This window comes from Ornithodoros turicata, chromosome 5 (genome assembly GCF_037126465.1).
Source record: "Ornithodoros turicata isolate Travis chromosome 5, ASM3712646v1, whole genome shotgun sequence".
In the NCBI taxonomy this organism is placed as follows: Eukaryota; Metazoa; Arthropoda; class Arachnida; order Ixodida; family Argasidae; genus Ornithodoros; species Ornithodoros turicata.
Genome location: NC_088205.1, coordinates 657,626 through 675,163, shown reverse-complemented (window position 1 = coordinate 675,163; position 17,538 = coordinate 657,626). Strand labels below are relative to the sequence as shown.

General features: G+C 43.7%; 2 protein-coding genes and 1 non-coding gene across 3 annotated transcripts; 1 reads left to right on the top strand and 2 right to left on the bottom strand.

Moving 5' to 3' along the window:
• The first annotated feature begins 106 nt into the window (after positions 1-106).
• LOC135393769 (lipase maturation factor 2-like) lies at positions 107-13,007 on the top strand. The gene is made up of 15 exons (XM_064624022.1): positions 107-329; positions 3,239-3,289; positions 3,371-3,579; positions 3,673-3,701; positions 4,236-4,453; positions 5,134-5,312; positions 5,677-5,800; positions 5,929-6,069; positions 6,171-6,276; positions 6,697-6,912; positions 7,295-7,419; positions 7,467-7,580; positions 8,694-8,805; positions 10,638-10,749; positions 12,049-13,007. Exons 1-15 carry the CDS (start codon positions 236-238, stop codon positions 12,202-12,204), a joined length of 1,986 nt encoding a protein of 661 aa, XP_064480092.1. The 5' UTR covers positions 107-235; the 3' UTR covers positions 12,205-13,007.
• LOC135393770 (uncharacterized) lies at positions 12,966-14,947 on the bottom strand. Its single transcript, XM_064624023.1, has 2 exons — positions 13,598-14,947; positions 12,966-13,477 (listed from the first exon to the last, which is right to left on the bottom strand). Exons 1-2 carry the CDS (start codon positions 14,588-14,590, stop codon positions 13,283-13,285), a joined length of 1,188 nt encoding a protein of 395 aa, XP_064480093.1. The 5' UTR covers positions 14,591-14,947; the 3' UTR covers positions 12,966-13,282.
• Positions 14,948-17,381: 2,434 nt separating this feature from the next.
• Positions 17,382-17,453, bottom strand: Trnaa-cgc (transfer RNA alanine (anticodon CGC)). Its single transcript has one exon. It is a non-coding gene; the product is annotated as a tRNA-Ala (tRNA).
• Positions 17,454-17,538: the final 85 nt, after the last annotated feature.

Genomic DNA, 17,538 nt, shown 5'->3' with positions numbered 1-17,538 from the left:
TTGCAGTCAGTTATTTTCAAATATGTGAATTACCACTTCGCAGTGGTGCCACCTTGTGCCGTGTTGACAAATAGTCGCTTGTGGCTTGTGCCGGCTCGTTCGTAGGTTCGTAGGCAACAAGCAACAACAGCGTCAGTAGGTTCTGCGTTGGCGCATGTGCTTGTTGCTTAGCGATTGCTTGACGTGTGTTTCGTGAATGGTGTTGGCTGTGTTTTGACTCTAAATATCGATAAATATGGGCGAAATCCGCCTTACTAGAGACCTGTTTTTATGGGCGATGTCAATCATATATCTCAGTGCATTTGCCTCACTTTATCATCAAATACCGGGTGAGCTAAAATTCGCATGCCGCGTAGTTCGATCAATAATTCGTTTCTCTGAGTTGCACCTAATCCCTGTTGTCTCTACTCTGTCGTTCACAGGGAGGCAGTAATACTAACACTTTGGCTATTTCTTTTCGGTATTATAATACTCATTTTTCGGCATTAGTATCCGTATTATAAAAACCAGTAAAAACCATAGAACCCCCAGTGCTCGGTATAAGATCTATGGTTTTTACCGATTTTAATAATGTATGACAAGCCGGCCCATCTTTTAACTCTTTTCCATCCGTATTATAATATCTTAGAACGTGAAGAAAATCAATGTGCTAGTTTCCGGCAATGCAAAATCAAAAATAACAAAGACGGTTAAGAGCAACTGTTTACTATATGGTAACTGTTGTGTAACTGTAAGTGGTAACTGTAAATGTAAACTATATAACTGTTATATATATATCTATACTATGTCACATGGTACAAGAGAAAAGGGTGAGGGCTGGGAGAAATGCAAACAAATGCGATACAAATATAAACAAAAGCAAAACGCAGTCCATAGGAGGTGGCTAGACAAGGTCGGACAGACATACAGATGGGTTGGAGGTACACGTGGAGGAAACCAATGCACATCACATGAATAGACACAGCGGCCAGTTAACAAAAAAGATCCTTAGAATGCGTTGGGGGATTAGGGATCAAGGACCAAGGATTGAGCACGGCATCAACATTACAGTCTTTTATACTGTGAGTTTCTTTATTTTTCTTGTGCATGCTTTTTGTTTTTCTGCCCATTATCATTTGTGTGTCATTTTTCACATGTTGCACGATGATACACGATCAGTAAACCACGAACTCCACACCGCTTTCCCAGAGTCTGGAGGCTCTTAGCCATCGAGGTGCTCCATGTCCTCAATCCTTGGCCCTTGACGCATTCTAAGGTCACTGTGTCTATTCATGTGATGTGCATTGGTTTCCTCCACGTGTACCTCCAACCCATCTGTATGTCTGTCTGACCTTGTCTAGCCACCTCCTATGGATTGCGTTTTGCTTTTGTTTATATTTGTATCGCATTTGTTTGTATTTCTCTCAGACCTCACCACTTGTAACAGGTCCTCAAACCTGAACAAGTGCAGCCCACTGCACGAAAGTCTCGTTTTTAATTTGTATATAGTAAACAGTTGATGCTCTTAACCGTCTTTGTTATTTACGTATTATCATACGCAAAATTGAAGTAAGTATTCAATGTATTATAACAGAAGGCGTACTACTTGCTGAGAGGTCCGAAGTTGGACTTTGTGATCGGTAGTTTTCCCGTGTCCAGCAGACCATTGTGGCAAACAAGGCCTCCAGTATTCTCCTACAGAGACTGAACCAGATGTTACTGGAAGCTCTCCTCCATTCCTCTTAATGGCCTCTGTCTTCTGACACCCAGTTACCTTGTATGCAGTTGTACAATTTTGGGCTTGTCACATTTTATCGGCCAGACTCTTAATTAAATCGAGACTCGACCACTCTGAGAGCAAGGTGTCCACTGTGTCCGAAATTGATCAATGCTATCTTGCCATCTCATTTGCGAGCCTTAGTTCTTTGATCAGATAGGCGTGGACTAGCGTACTGTCCCTTTGGGAACCTGTTAAAATGGAACCGCACAAAATAAAACGGGCAACATTTCCTCGAGTCCGAAGAGGTGTTCCTCAGACTCGAGAAAATGTTGCCCATTTCAGATGCTCGCTTGCCTTCTGCTGCTTTTGTTCATCAAAATAAAACATCATCAGTTCTGTATATTTCTGCTTATTCCTTCTTGATAATGTGCAGGTTATGTGTCAATGTAATAATAATAGTAGTACTTTGTTTTACCAACGCGAGCAAAAAGCTGCTATGAATGCATTACTCGCATAATACGCCGAATTATTAGGATTATGTATAATGCCTCAGAACCAAAGTACTAGTATTTGCATTGCAATACTGTTTTTTGGCTAGTATTCGTATTATAGTTAGGGTTTCTCATTTTCGGTAGTTACTGAAAAGTGCCGAAAACCGTTTGCCAGTAACTGTTTCTGCGTGTTTGGCGACAAAACAAAATCTCAGATGTCCACTGGGAAACCGTCACGTGCATCCTCCAGGAAAGTGTCTGGAACTCCCCAGTTTTACTCCTAGCTAGTTGAAACCCATAAGCGAGAACCAGAGAATCTCACAAAATGACCTGCCCTGGAGGGACACTTCCCTGGGCTGCTTTTGGGAAAACATGCAGATTTTACGCCCTGTGAGCAAAGCGCAAGTGCCAAGTGATCTGGATGACATTCTTCCCATCTTAAGTAGCGTCAACTTCACGATGAACTGTCTCAGTATTTTCTGTTGCAAGTCACTTGATCTGTCGTCGTCGAGCTTCTGGGCAGCCTGTGCTCGCCTATTGTGCTGCACTCAACTTGCTGTCAGTGCCTATGTGTAGAGCTAACGTGGAATGGCCATTCTCGAACTCAAGTATTTCTCGCAGGAAAGAGCGGTGCACAATGTTACGTGAATCTGCGAATATGTACGTGACAATTTATTACAACGAGTTCAAGTTGTAGAGGGTCAGCTGCAACGAATCTCACGAGTACGAAATAAATTGAAATTTATTCCATATACTTGGTGTTTTTCGACTTTTTTTTGGCCGCGAATAACATCGTCAAAAATTTTTTCGACGAAAAAACCTTCTTGGTTCTTGGTGTTTGGAAAAGTGGCGATTTTTAGCGCCGAATTTCAGAGAAAATATTGGCCGGAAAACGACAAACCCTGATTATAATACACAATATGGGTATACTGCCACCCTGGTCATCCACAACAACATTACATCCTACTAATACTTAATATAGTTTGGTATGAATCGCACATTGCATTCACCCTGGAACATCTCATTCATACCAACACATTCTTAACAGGATTATATGGTGACCGAGGCATACTTCCCATCCGTGCGATTCTACCTGTTGGTAAGACAAAAAATGACTTTGTTGTTTCAGATTAGGCATGCATGTGAGCTTAGCATACATCCTTTACTTCTTGTATTGCAGACACGTCAAAAGGCGCGAGCCATGAACAAATAACGAAACTGCCGACGTTACTATGGCTCGCGCCCAATTTTGGCCTCAAAGTTTCCACTATGATGGAATTTATTGCGCTGCTCGGAACTGTCTTGTCGTTTGTGGCTAGCGTGTGGTCACGATTCAGGGACTGCTTCAGTTTCTTGCTTCTCTGGGTGCTCTACTTCTCATTATATCAGGTAAGAACAGTCCCTGGATTTTCTTTCAACGATAGAAGAAGACGGTGCAGATGGTTTGTAGCATCAGTGTACAATGGCCATGTGCTCTTTCAGGTGGGACAGACTTTCATCTGGTTTCAGTGGTAAGTTGGGATCCCCTCCTCTCTTCCCCCTCGCCCAAGGAATAACCTCAATTTGTCTCTCCAATATATCCGTTTAAGAGGGATTATTGGCACAGTGTCGGCACAAGACTAGGTTACTTACGATTCGTTCTAGTCAAATCACATCGCATGCTCTGTTCACTGACCACCCACAAGCACTCATTCTTCCTAACATGCTCGGTTTTTTAATCTGTCGAAATAAAAACATTTCATTAGAAATAATTTGATACAATTGTATTATTTCCCATTTCTACGAATGGTGAGAAAGCTTTGGAATATTTTTATTATTGAAAAACAAACTTATTGCAGACCCACAAGAAATATAATTTCTCCGCACGCTCTATTTACTTGTCCTTTGTAACGTGCATTGAAAACATTTTTATTGTTGAAGTAAATGCCTTTGTAAGTCTGAAAATATTTCCAAGATATTTTTATGACTGAAAAACAACAACGTATTGTATCCTCGTATCCAAGCCTTATAGCCTTAGCCTTATATAGGTAAGCCTTTATTTCCAGGGACATTCTCCTTCTGGAAGCAGGCTTCTTATGCGTACTTGTTGCCCCCGTGGGGATTTTGCATCATACTTTGGGCCTAAGTTCGCAATGGTCGCTGCCTCACCATCCGCATGACCGAGTGACACTCTGGTTGGTTCGTTGGCTTCTCTTCAGGCTCATGTTCGCCTCTGGTGTCGTGAAACTCACCAGCAAGTGCCCAACCTGGTGGGGGCTCACAGGTTGAGAACTTTGTCAACTGCTCAAAACCATGACCTACTATATTATAGTGACCATGTCATAATCAGCAACAGCTATGCGCATCCCATTAGGGTCTCTTCATCATGATTGGACAGTTCAAATCTCAATTTTGAGCAGGCAGAAGCGGATTACAGCAACAGGATGCATATTATTTTGAAACTTGGAAACCCATTAAATATGCACAGAATGATGATGATAATCACACTAACAACCTTTCAGTGTCTCAGCTGGATTCCCGTCTGTCATTCCATTTCCTTCGTACATTACCGCCAGCAATAGGGTAGATTATTGCCCATAGCAATGAAACTCCCCAATCATCGTCATAAAAATAAAGTTGTTGATCAATATATACGACTTGTGCAAGAGCCCATGTCCCATGGATCGTGCACTGATTTGTACAAAAATCCTAACATGAGCTTGAGTACGAGATATTATAGCATTTAAAAAAGGGATAATCAGGTAAATGCCACCAGTAGCCTGAGTACTGCACAGGCCACATTCTTGGGTCTGGCCTGAGCCTGATCTAGGCCCATCAATGTCAAACCACCAAACGGGTTTTGGGCTTTCGGGTACTTCACATTAGATCACTATAATCTAGTTGGTCACGGGTAAGACGTGAAACTGGGTCATGTGACTAATTGCTTCCATTCTTCTCCTGCAGCCCTGGATATCCATTTTGAAAGTCAATGCATACCAACCTCAGCTGCGTGGTTTTTTCACCACCTGCCCAGTTGGCTGCTTCGGTTGGGAGTGGTGCTGACTTACGTCGTGGAAATCTTTGTTCCTTTCCTCTTTTTTGTCCCTCTCCGATCTGTAAAAAACTTGAGCTTCTACAGTCAGGTACGATTTTGCCAGGCTCGTATAATTATACAACCAGACAGCTGAGAAGACACTGATTGCTCTAACAACTTCCCATTGACACTGTTGCAGAGGTCACTGCCTCGATAATGAAGAGCAGTGGTAAAGGGTGCCACATTTTAAAGGGGTTATGACACTTTGATATGCAATCGTGTCTTTCTTATCTGATTCACCACCCTCACTCACGCTCTCTGAATGACTTATTCAAATTTCCAAGTGTGAAATATGCCTTCCCGTTAGGCCTCTGGGGCTCCAAATCACTCAAACATTTATTTGTATTTATTTGCCCGACATTGCGCTTGTCTACTGCATTCATAGCCTCTGCTGCTGCTTTCCTTTGTTCTAGGTGATCTTTCAGGCTCTCATTCTTCTCACTGGGAACTACAACTTTTTTAACCTTCTCACCATTGTTCTGTGCCTATCACTCATTGATGACGACTTCTTTACCAATGGATTCCGAAGAAATCTTGGCGAGTATTCGCTTCAAGTGACCTCATCTCAGCAGCTTCCTTTAGGTTTTTCAGTGTTTCAAGTGCCTTTCAGTTTTAGGCTGGGTGCGACGAGACCTCCTTGTTAATGACATCATCTTGTATTGCAGGCCACAAGTCGTTCCTGCAAACCACAGGTAGTATCATGGGAAGCACAGCCTCACTTGTCATCTTTTTTGGCCTCTTTCAACTGTCTGTAAAGCTGTTTAACATCAGACTGCTCTCTGATTGGAGTATCAGCACAAGGATAGGTTAGCTCTCACTTTATTGCCTTATCAAAGAAGTGGCGACAAGATATCTCGTATCAGATAAGATAATGTGATTTCTGTACTTTTTTTCATTTACTTTGCAGCATTTACACCAGCCCAGTTTCAAAGATATCTCAGCGAGACTATGCCATTTACGATCTGGATTGGGATTGCGTCACTGGGAGTCAATATACTGGTATCACTTTACAGGTGATTGCGCTTTGCTTGTGTGCCTCCATCTGTGGGTAGGAATGAACTATACCAAGATCCTAATTTTGGCTAAAGTCCCCCTCTCGAGTTTGAGACTGTTCCACTATCTCAGGTCGAGGAGCTTTCTCATGATGCTCAGTGATTTCTTAGGGCCCTAGATTAGCCTTCTGGCTCTTATAATATTTATGTGTTTATTTTTTATGTGCGCGTCGTCTCTGCCCATGGAAGCTTCCTGCATCGTCACCTGCTGCAATGTTGCGATGCACATAAATCACATTTCTGTCTAGTGGGGCAGAGAAAGTGCTTTAGTGCTCTATAAGCACATGTCTGCTCGAGACATTACTAGAAACGTTTCAGTTTGCAATGTTCTGTGCTATGAAATTACAAAGTCTTTGCTGTTGAGTGTATTCCAACTTACAGGTCACTATTTTTTGAGCGAGGCATATTCAGGCGTCTGGTGTGCACAGTAGGAACCTTACTGTGCGGAGCTGTGGCTATCTGGATGTTTTGCGTCTCTCTGGTTCCCTTCTCAAACCTAGACCACAGCATGCAAGGCCGACTGTGGCCTGTCATAAGGCAGTGGCATTCCAAGGTTGAACCATTCAGTATAACCAGTTCCTATGGGCTCTTCCGTAGGTATGTCTAGCTGTTATACTATTATACGTGGGTTTTGTGAGCAGCTTCGCCAAGTTGCCAGTATCGTGAGGGGACATGTTCCCAAGAACTATGTTTTCGGGTTTTATGTTTTTGTTTTAGATCTGGCAATATCGGGTGGAATAAAAAAAAGGGGTGTTTCTCGCATTTTCCATTAACGTGAGATGTGGAACATGTTGTCCTCTAGTGCCGGTATTGGGGGCTGAATTTGCACTTTCTCGAGTTAGTTTTCTGGTTTTTTCGAGTTTTACCCCAAATCACGGGGCTCTAATTGTGCTCGATGTCGAGCATCTTGAGTAGACTGTGAAGACAGCCCTCCGTACCGCTTGCAACGTGTTTATGGGAAATGTTTTCACTTGAACAGAATGACAGGCATTGACGGACGTCCTGAGGTCATTCTCGAAGGTAGCGAGTCATCTACAGGGCCCTGGAAGGAGTACCATTTTCTCTACAAGCCAGGCAACGTCTCTTGTGCTCCACCAATCAACAGTAAGTTGAATTTTGGATTCTGAGATGAGTCAGTCAGATTCTTTCAGTTCCACATCAACCTCGCTTGGACTGGCAGCTGTGGTTTGCAGCACTCGGGAGGTTAGAACACAACCCATGGTTTGTTGGTCTTGTGCATCGGTTGCTCACAAACCAGGATGAAGGTATGATTCCCTCGTATGTTGGCAGTCCCAGAAAGTCCTTTATCAGTTCTAAATCGTGCGAGGTTACAGGAGATCTCCCTTTCAGCAGCTGCACTGTTGTACGTGTCTGCATGACAGCTTATCTTCTAAGTGATGCAGTGTGGTTAAAATTACGCAACTGTAAAATTGTACGTTACAATGACAGCCCTTTCCTTACTTTTTGTGCAAGTGTGCATTGTTGTAGGTATGTTGCATGACTGCAACCAGTGTAAGCATATATTGACAGTAAAAAGTAAGAGAGTGATCCAAACTGGAATTTTTGTTCCTCCTAAATATTTGGTAACAAGTTGCGAAGTGGCATTTGTAAACAGGCTTGGTTATAGTTTGGGTAATTCGATGGGAGATATAGTGCAGTAAAACCTCGCTCCCCAGCCATCATCCCGTAATAAAGCTGTTGTTGTAAAACCTCCCGATAATTCGGAAATTCTGATAATTTGGACTGCCCATGCGGTCCCAGCAATTGTGCGTACAAAACTTTTGCAATGGACGCTCACTAATTCGGAAGCATTTGGAGCGATTACGGATAATTCGGCGTTCCTGGCATTCTCTCGCGGGGCCTGCTTAATTGCATATTATTGCGATAGCGCGTATGTTTTTGGTGTCCTAAATGAGGTAAGACTTTGTGATCCTACTGCTTATAAAACATGCTGCCCGGCCGGTTCGCAATGGCATGACGAGCAGTGAAGAAAAAGCGCCGTATAAACTAGAACATAGTTTGTACCCCTAACTTATGAATTGTAAAAAAAAGGAAATACGTACTTGTTACCAAAAAATGCAACCTCATGTTGTTGATAAATTTTATCGAGCATGTGTCAAGAAGGACAGCCAAGCAATAAGATACTACTACAAGCACACTGTGCAATTGCTCGTAAAAAATAGTTGCCACGCGAAGGTACCATGGATGGAGGCAGGAGAGAGAGAAAAAAACACAGTGAACAAAGTTTCCCAAGCTTCTCAAGCTTCTCGAGCATTGTTATAGAGACGAGACCTTTTCTTTTTTTTTTCTTTTTTGTTTTTTAATTTGATTTAGAAAATTACCAGCAGCTGGACACTAACTGTACTTGTGTCCTCTAGTACTGAACTTAATAGACCGAGAGAGGAGCCCTTTCCCTCAGAGCCCGCCAAAGTACATGAGAGCCCAGCTGTACACCTACCACTACACTCCATATGACCCCAAGAGGAGAATGTAAGTCACCTTTGCCTTTTTGGGTAAAATGTGCAGCTCCTGGCTACAGCCTCGTTACACATTATTGGAATAATATGCGAGCTGGCAAGATAAAGTTCTGCATTCCTTCCGCTCTTTAAAAAAAAATACTGCATGAAACGACACAAATTTTGTGAGTTAGTACTTATAGTGCGCTAAAATATTGTGTAGAAAGTTTTTAGCTTTGTTTGTACGAATAGCTTAAGAAACACTAAAACCCTTACACAGTGTCCACGCCCTCTTGGACCATTTTCTTTAGCTGACGGGGGAATCCCTTTAAAACTACAGTCGACCCCCGTTTATCCAGACGGTGCCGTTCCCGGCGAAATCGTCCGGATACTGGGGCACCCGGATAAATTATACGACCGAATAGAAACGTCCTACGGAGCAAGGTTTAATTAAAACACAGAAATCTCGTCAATGACAGCTGTTACATAGTAGTGTAGGCACTCGATTCCTGCAAACTTTTGCTAATTGCACTGAGTTGAGCCACGCTGTTGCGCTGCTCGAAGAATGTCAGTGCGGACGCAAAGTGTCAATGTCGGAGCCTCGTTTCTCACTGGCGTCATCAGCACCGTCTTGCTGGACATCATCGGAGGCAACAGCAGCAATCACACCGTCATCAGTCATAGCTGCACGCGCGTCATCATCCTTATCAACATCAACGTAGTCAGAAACCGCAGCATCATCTACGGCAGTCGCAGTGAGCCTCTGCATCAGGGATCGCAGCTCAGCTAGGGGAATGTCTTCATCGGCCAACGGGCCGTAAGCAGTAAGCCCTCGGGTTGGAGTTTTCCCCTCTAGAACCGGACAGTTGCTCGAGATATTTCTAAATGACTCGACTTGTCAACGTGACCCAACGCACACAAATAAAAAAGGGGGTCATCGTGCACGGTTGTCTCCCCTACGGAGGAATGTAGGTCCCTGACGTGTGACGGGAATAACCCCAACACAGCGAAAAGGGTGACGAAGCGGGGTCAGCGTCTCCTCTTACTCACGGTAGTCCAGATATCTGAAGCTGGATTACAAGAATTTTCGACTTTCGTTCCCTGGAATTCTCGTCCGAGTCCAGAAGTTGGAGTCCGGATAAACGAGACCAAAATACATGGAGGAAAATCCGTTCCCGTGCCTTTTGTCCGGATAAGGCGGGATCCAGATAAACGGGGGTCGACTGTACCATAATTTCACGCGCATTAGCCGCAGCTTATGCTCGATTTTTTTTTTCTCTCGGGCGCTCTGCAGCTTATCCACCGGTGCGGCTTATCTGCCGACTATTTTTTCCTGGTATTTTCCCCGTACGCCAGTTTTAACGAAAGAGCCGACAGTGTCTCTGTAACAGCACTGCCCTGCCAATGCACAAACTGTGCGTAACAGGGATGGGTCCACATTCGAGTAAATTGATCTTCCTGGTGCATTCCCCAAAGCAGCTTTAACGAAAGTGGTGACAGTGATTTACGTCTTCTGGAAGGCCACTGACCCATCAATCCACATAAAACGCCCAACAAGGGCAACATTCAATCTTGGTAGAACTCTAGAGCTGACCCCATAGTATGGACCACAGGGTTTAAGGCCTTCTCTATGGTCTCCTTTGTCGCACAAATCAGTCGTCTCGTATTGCCCGCGGCTTATCTGCCAGAAAATTTTCGTAGCTTTCCTAAAAACGTGTCCTGTGGCTTATCTGCGGTGTGGCTTATACCCGTGAAATTACGGTAACCCTGGAAGGCATAATGCAATGTTGCAAATGTAAAAGCATGGTGCAATTTGGTCATTGTATGCATCCTACAAACATGGTCAATATGGAAGATGTTTTACAGGCCCAATGTAGGAGATTGGTGGACACGGAGCAACCCAACAGAGTACATGCCACCTCTACAAAAAGATCATCCATCTCTTACCCAGTTCTTGCAGCAGGCATCCATTCCTACGGTAAGTGTTTCTTCACATTGGGAAAAATACTGCAAATACATTTGTAGAGCTGCGCAAATATTTGAAATTTTGAATATGAAAGGAATATCTGGCGATATTCAAATGCTATTCGCAACCTATTTTCAGTATACGAAATTTTCAAATATTTTTTCGAATAGTACCAAAGTGAGGTATCACTATTGCTACTCTGCAAGTGGGCTTTGCCTCATTACATCCAAGAGCTGGGTGAAGCCCACTTCACGTTACCGCCATTGTTCTTTTGGTGTGAGGCTGTCACTAAAGTCTACAACTTCTGTGAGCTCATGGCCAACACTGTACTCTGGACATTGTAGGTTCCAGTAAATGCACTCCCAACTTCCAGAGTTATGTTCAGTAACAGACGGAAATATGTGCAGTTTCTAAAAAAGGTACAGGAAATTCACGATGTAAACATAGAAATGAGGAGATGCAAAGCGAGAGGAGCAGGCTAACTCTCACTGCAGTTTATCCCATTACATAATGCAGTCTATGATACACAACACAGAGGGACCCTTCTTTCACAATATGTTATGCTGGTTGAAAAGGCTCACATGTTTGGAGCAGAACGTCTTCGAATGAGCGGAAAAACAAAAAAATATTTCACCAATAGGTATTCGAAATTATTCGAATTGAGCCTTTTCCGATTATTCAAATTTCATTCACCATCTGAAGAAATTATATACGGATTCGATTTGCAGTGAAAGTGAAATATTCGTTAACTATTCGCGATGAAAATTTTGCTATTTGCGCAGCTCTAAAAGTTAGGTTTGTATAGAGTGAACTCGGAACCAAAAAAGGTTCCATCAAAACTACTAAACGCTATTTGGGTATGTTGTTTAATGTGCACCTATCATGTCCCAGAGCCAACAATTTGTTGCTATTCCAGCTACATGGAAGCAGCACCTGTAGCATATTAAGGAAGGATGAGAGCAGGGTCAATTACCAACAATTCTGATTGAAGCTATAGTAAAATTGACTCGAAATTAACCACAAATATGTTATTTACATTGACAGAAATGTTGTGTGTATTCGTGACAAATTGTGTGAGTTCCATCAACTACACCATATGGTGGCCATGTCGGTTACGGGTAGGAACAATGCAGTGGTGTGGGACCACCTACATGACCAAATTTATGCCGACTGCAATCATACATTCTGAGCTGCCACCCATGTCAAACTGTTGTGGGGCATTTATTCACGTGCCAAACCCAAGTAGGCATGTTTCAGATTACCTTTCCTACCGCATTTAAAAAATATAAGATGGTGGTGATTCTCTTTCAGGACTCCCCAGGGTTCAAGTCAACAAATCCCTACTTAAAACCTGTGTTAGCCAAAGCCAGGGAAGTAGCAAAGTCCATGGCACCAACAACTTTCGTCTGGTCTTGGTTGGCAACTGCAATCTCGATCAAGTACATTGCAAGAATGTTGCGCATTTAGACCAAAGAGGAAGTGAATGTGTTTGTTTCTGACTCTGTATTCTGTTCAACTAAGTTACTTAACTATTTTCTTTCTTTTTGTTCCATAAATATCCCTCATTATGCAGTCAAAATTTTGTTGCAAGCTCCAGCGCAAAGATATCATGTTGGAAAGCGGATTGTTTCGAAAGATAAATCATGCTCAAGATAGCTCACGCACAAGTAAAGTGATTAAACGAGATAGCGGTGGACTGCCCAGCAGAAACTCTGTCGGAAAAGTTATAGGGTTGATTACAGATTGTGCGTCATGGAAAGTTGGAAATGGTTTAGGGGGGTAGCTGTTCTTTCTCATGCCTTATATTGAGTAGACCAGCAGTTAGACCATTTTGCTTTCTGTGTGATTTTATGAGTGCTCAGTTTTCATGTTAACAGTACTGTGCTTGTTGTTCTGCCTGTCTGCATGCCAACAGTACATGTGCATTTCCTACACATTAAAACACTGGCACACAACACACACACATTCATTCACAAATACCAATTTTCTTGCCACCTGTCTGTATATCCTAGTCAGACTTTTGAAACTGCATTTGATATGAAGCATTTTGCAACTCACAAACTGGCAAGTAATTGACATGTACAGAATTAGGTTGTAATAGGAGTGTTTCTAAAGCCTTTTGCTTCAAAGGACTAGCTCGAAATGTCATTGGGTTTGAAAGTCACATCATATCCCTCGATAACTTGGAACTGTCTTACGCATACATCACAGAGTGTGCAACACTTACGTACAAAGCAAAGCTCATTTTTATTAAAGATAATTTGAGGAGATCTGGTCGTCTTCATCGATGATGAAAAAAAGAACAGTATCATACAAGCATCTGTGCAAAACGTATTGTTTATACAAAAGCGTGAAAGTTGTACATATATTAACGTTTCTTTCTGCCATGCTGTATCTCGCAAAGCATGCCCTCTCCACAGTTTGTGCACAAGAGCAACTGAACAAACACATGCTCTTTGAGATTTGTCCCAGTGAATTGTACATGTAGCCAGCCCTGTGGAGTCCTGAAACTGTGTGAATTTTGTGGCTACCGAAATCATGCGGGTCAAGAGGCGGTATTTCGTTGTAGCACCTTTTGCCGGTGTTCTGTACTCAATACCGGTGCTAGGATTTTTTCCGCATTTGAGATTCGACACTGAAACCGAAGTCTGTCATTGGCTGCTCGTTCCCAGGTGCCCTTGCGGTCAATGTCGTCTGCTTTCCGTACCACCACGAGGATGTCGTCCGTTGGAAAATGAACCTGAAAGTGCGTACGTTTTAAATGTTGCTCTCATAACGAGATAATTGATCACTCGTGTCTGCAGTGGACATTCATTTTGTATCGGCAATACTTCTCCACAACACAAGAAAACGTACGAACCTTGGAATCCCGTGGTACTATCTTCACGTTAGAATAAGATTCTTTCCATCTTGCATTAGCTTCGTGGAGAACAGAAGGCGAATGCACGACACCATCGATGTCGTCGAAACCTTCGTCGCGGCATCTCGATTCATTGCCAGCAAACACAGACACAGAGAAAACTCCATTTGGCAGCGACTTAAAGACAAAACCAACCGGGAAACTCGCACTGTAGTCTTCATCATCACTGTCAACTTCATCCCAGTCACTGTCGACATCACTCAAGTCTTCGTTCCCTCCCAGAATGAAGGCTAACGTAGGATTCGATGTTGGGTAAGTGTTTTTCGGTGGTGAATTACAAAGTGGCGGACTAGAAGCTGATTCAACATGAACCAATAAGTCTCGAGTGGTGCGAGAACCACCACGTTTGGGTGAGTTCGTGGTCGCTGTTATCCTAATTTCATTCGATTCTGGGTCATCTGCAACTTGGGCTTTTGAAGACTGGGCTTTATTCCTTCTCTTTTGCCGTTTTCTACGTCGGCGATTGCCGCGCTTATGTTCATTGCCTGATTTTGGTGCGGCTTCAGCAGTATCCCGCTGAGCACTACTGTCGGAGCACTGCTCGCCGAGAACCTCCTTGACCGACATTTGAAACTGTTGCACTTTACGCCCGTTCAACTTCACTTTGCAGAATGCCGAATTTGGTACACAGTGAGCTTCCACTCTGACACATGTGGGCTGACTTGTACAGTTTGTTGACTGGGGAGGCATGAAATCGGATAGATGCATTTGATAGTGATGGCGCGAACCCGCAGCGCACCCGCTACGGGTTTTGGATCCGACAAAACCACCAATGAATCGCGCATTTGGCCTCCAACGACCGACCAACTTCACTTCATCTTCTAATTTGCTGCCCCCTCTGTAAACTGCATGACTGGCGCAAACTTGGCTGCCCGTCTCGCATACCTTGCACATGATGTTTATAGGGGTGGGCCGGCAGGGTAACTCCGTCATGCTCTTTCGCCAGAGTAACGGGTGTAGACGCAGGTTCTAGAAAATGCGCATAATGCTGTCAATGTGCCGAATAGCCCAAGGTTCACACATTTGAGGTACACGGGTTCTACGAATAGGCTTAGCCGAACCGCCACAATAATGAAGACACTTTATAGCGAGCATAAGCGTCGTACACATCATGTATTCGTCAGGAGCGCTGCTTTCACAAGCAATGTCCATATCCAGCGAGTTCAATACATTGGCGTCGTCTTGTTGGTAAAGCATGTCTTCTATCAACCACACGTTTGTAATCCAAGACAGAAAATGGAAATGTGGCTAACAAAAATGAGCACCAGACAGCGCTGTCCGCACTCGCAAAGTGTAACGTCACTTCCGAAGCTGTGACTCCGTGCAATGATGCAACGCTTTTGGTTTGACGTTTGACCCAGTTTGTCTATGGTGGACTGGTGGTGTGACGTTTGGCCTGCTGGGCCTGGCAAGCACGTTTCTGCGCTTGCATCTCTCAGCTTCTGTCACTTCTCAGCGAATGCATGCATGAACAGTGTGTATGACTGTTGTAACACACTTGATGTGCAGTCACTAACTCGAACAGTAATAGCTTGGGCAAATACAGAACAGAAGACATGACCATGTTACGCTACACAAAATGTCATCAAGAGGACACCATTGGCGACTACATGTACAGTGCCGGACAAAAGTTTACGGAACACGCATTCCTTCTTCAAAGTGACACGCTACACGAACTTGCAAACAGGTCTGAAAGTCCGTACGATCCCATTTGGAGGCACTGGAGCGTGTTCCGTAAACTTTTGTCCAGCACTGTACGTGTCATCACTGAATCATCGCTTATTGTTTCACGGACAAATTCGCAGTTGCATCATTTCTGTACCGAGGGAAAAACGAGAGCATTAAGAGAGGTGGGAAACACGGGCAAATGATAACACGAAACACTCAGTGGCGTATCCAGGATTTTCCTGAGGGGAGGTCCGGCCAACGACAGCGTGCTATATACCAGGGAACGGTATACATATTACCGAAATTGGAAACGGAAACGCCTACCACAGTCCTCCATTACCGGAAACAGAAACTGAAACGAAAATTATCGTCTGGTATACTGGTAATGGCTATTCCTATTGTGCGATGACATTTGACCGAGTGGTTTTCTTTTTTTTTTTTTAATGACTCCATTCCCTGTAATGCTCTAAATACTAGACGAGAGCATAGAAACAAAGCGCAATATTGGATCTCGAGGGTGCACGTACCCTCGCTTACATACTAGTCCCGCATCAAGACATGCCGCACTGTACTCCACCATAGCACGAGAACGAAAGCCTACGATTTTTATTTTTTGCTTTTTTCACTTCACCGTGGCTATGACAGCATTTGTTTACTACTGAGAGCGGGCATCACGCCCATCTTGAGCTGCTGGACTGAAAGTGACTGAAGACGCATCCCAACGACGTAAAATTACTCGTGTAGTGTTTACGCGTGACACCGAAGCAGCACTTGGGCAAAAGAGGGTGCAACGGAGGTTTGGTTGTAGGAGGGGGTAACGTCCGTTACCCTTCCCTAGTACATATCAACAGGGTGTTTCACCTAAAGTGATGAAACGTACTTGACGGAGGATTGTGGGACAATTACCTTCAGGAAACTTTTCCAACCATTGAGGAAGGCTTTGGACAATTTTTAATTGAGGACAATTTTTTTTTTTCGATTGAACTTGCGCGAACCTCACTTTTTTTTAAACAGAGATACGAAGTCCTCGACAGATAACCACAGACCCAACAAAAACTATGCACAGTATCGCAACAGAAATAGTAAAAGCAGTAATAGCGAAGAAGCGCGCGCGAAATGTTGCATTGGGAGAGCAGATTTTGCCCCGTGCTGGGTACACACGGGTTTGCTTCGTCAATGGAATGCTAGCAGTCGTTCGAGGTACGATGCACGCGCTGCGCATAGCACGTGCTTTCCTGGGTTAGCTTTGGTCACGTGGCTCAAAAACTATTGCTTTTCCCCTTGCTCCGCCAATGAAACATTCAGCGTCTGACACGATTCTGCTAATGGAACAGTTTTTGTCCCTACCCAGCTCTGCCAATGGAATGCGCCATAAGTGTCCCCGCCTTCATTTGTTTACGTACTTTGTGATAAGATGGTTGTCACCAGCGTCAAGGTCAAAGCGGGGGAAAGAAAGGTAAAACAAGAGGCGGGAACACGTCCTCCTCTCCCCGCACCTTCCGTGCGCTCTTCTTTGCGACAATCAAGCAGGCGGGGCTAAAGCGGAATTTTTACTATTTTTTTAGACTATTTCTGTTGCGATACTGTGCATAGGTTTTGTTGGGTCTGTGGTTATCCGTGGAGGACTTCATATTTCTGTTTAAAAAAAGTGAGGTTCGTTCGGCAATTTTCAAAGTTCAGTTGAAAAAAATAAATTTTCCTCAATTAAAAATTGTTCAAAGTCTTTCTAAATGGCAGCAAAAGTTCCCAGAAGGCAATTGCCGAAAGTCCCACAATCCTCCGGCGAGTATGTCGCCAGATAGAATATACATAGTGGTGTAACCGGTGCTTTCGTAGTGTATTTGAGAATGGGAAACGTGGTTGGTAAAATAGGATGCTCCTCCCCCATATACACGTCCATACTCCAAGAGCCCCTTTTGAAACCTCCACTGGTTCTCCCTATTCCTCTGTTGTTCTGTTTTGATTTTTAAAACTCCAATAGTGACGTCAGAGAAACTTCAAAGTGTGTCTGACAAAAAAAAAAAATGTTCTTGAAACAACACGGACAAAAAGGACATGGAGGTGCCGGGGTTCGAACCCGGGGCCTTTCACATGCGAAGCGAACGCTCTACCACTGAGCTACACCCCCAGCGTGGATGTTGGTGTCTTTGACACTTCCTTAAGCTATAATGTATACAGTTTCATATTCTAAGCTTATGTCGTTTAATATTTGT

What these genes read in the sequence shown, in the direction of transcription:
- LOC135393769 (XM_064624022.1), top strand. Translation starts at nt 236, where the DNA reads ATGGGCGAAATCCGCCTTACTAGAGACCTGTTTTTATGGGCGATGTCA. An exon ending in TGGATTCCGAAGAAATCTTG is followed by an intron (nt 5,801 to 5,928) that starts GCGAGTATTCGC and finishes CTTGTATTGCAG; the next exon opens with GCCACAAGTCGTTCCTGCAA. An exon ending in GAGTATCAGCACAAGGATAG is followed by an intron (nt 6,070 to 6,170) that starts GTTAGCTCTCAC and finishes TTTACTTTGCAG; the next exon opens with CATTTACACCAGCCCAGTTT.
- LOC135393770 (XM_064624023.1), bottom strand. Translation starts at nt 14,590, where the DNA reads ATGACGGAGTTACCCTGCCGGCCCACCCCTATAAACATCATGTGCAAG. An exon ending in TAGTACCACGGGATTCCAAG is followed by an intron (nt 13,478 to 13,597) that starts GTTCGTACGTTT and finishes ACGCACTTTCAG; the next exon opens with GTTCATTTTCCAACGGACGA.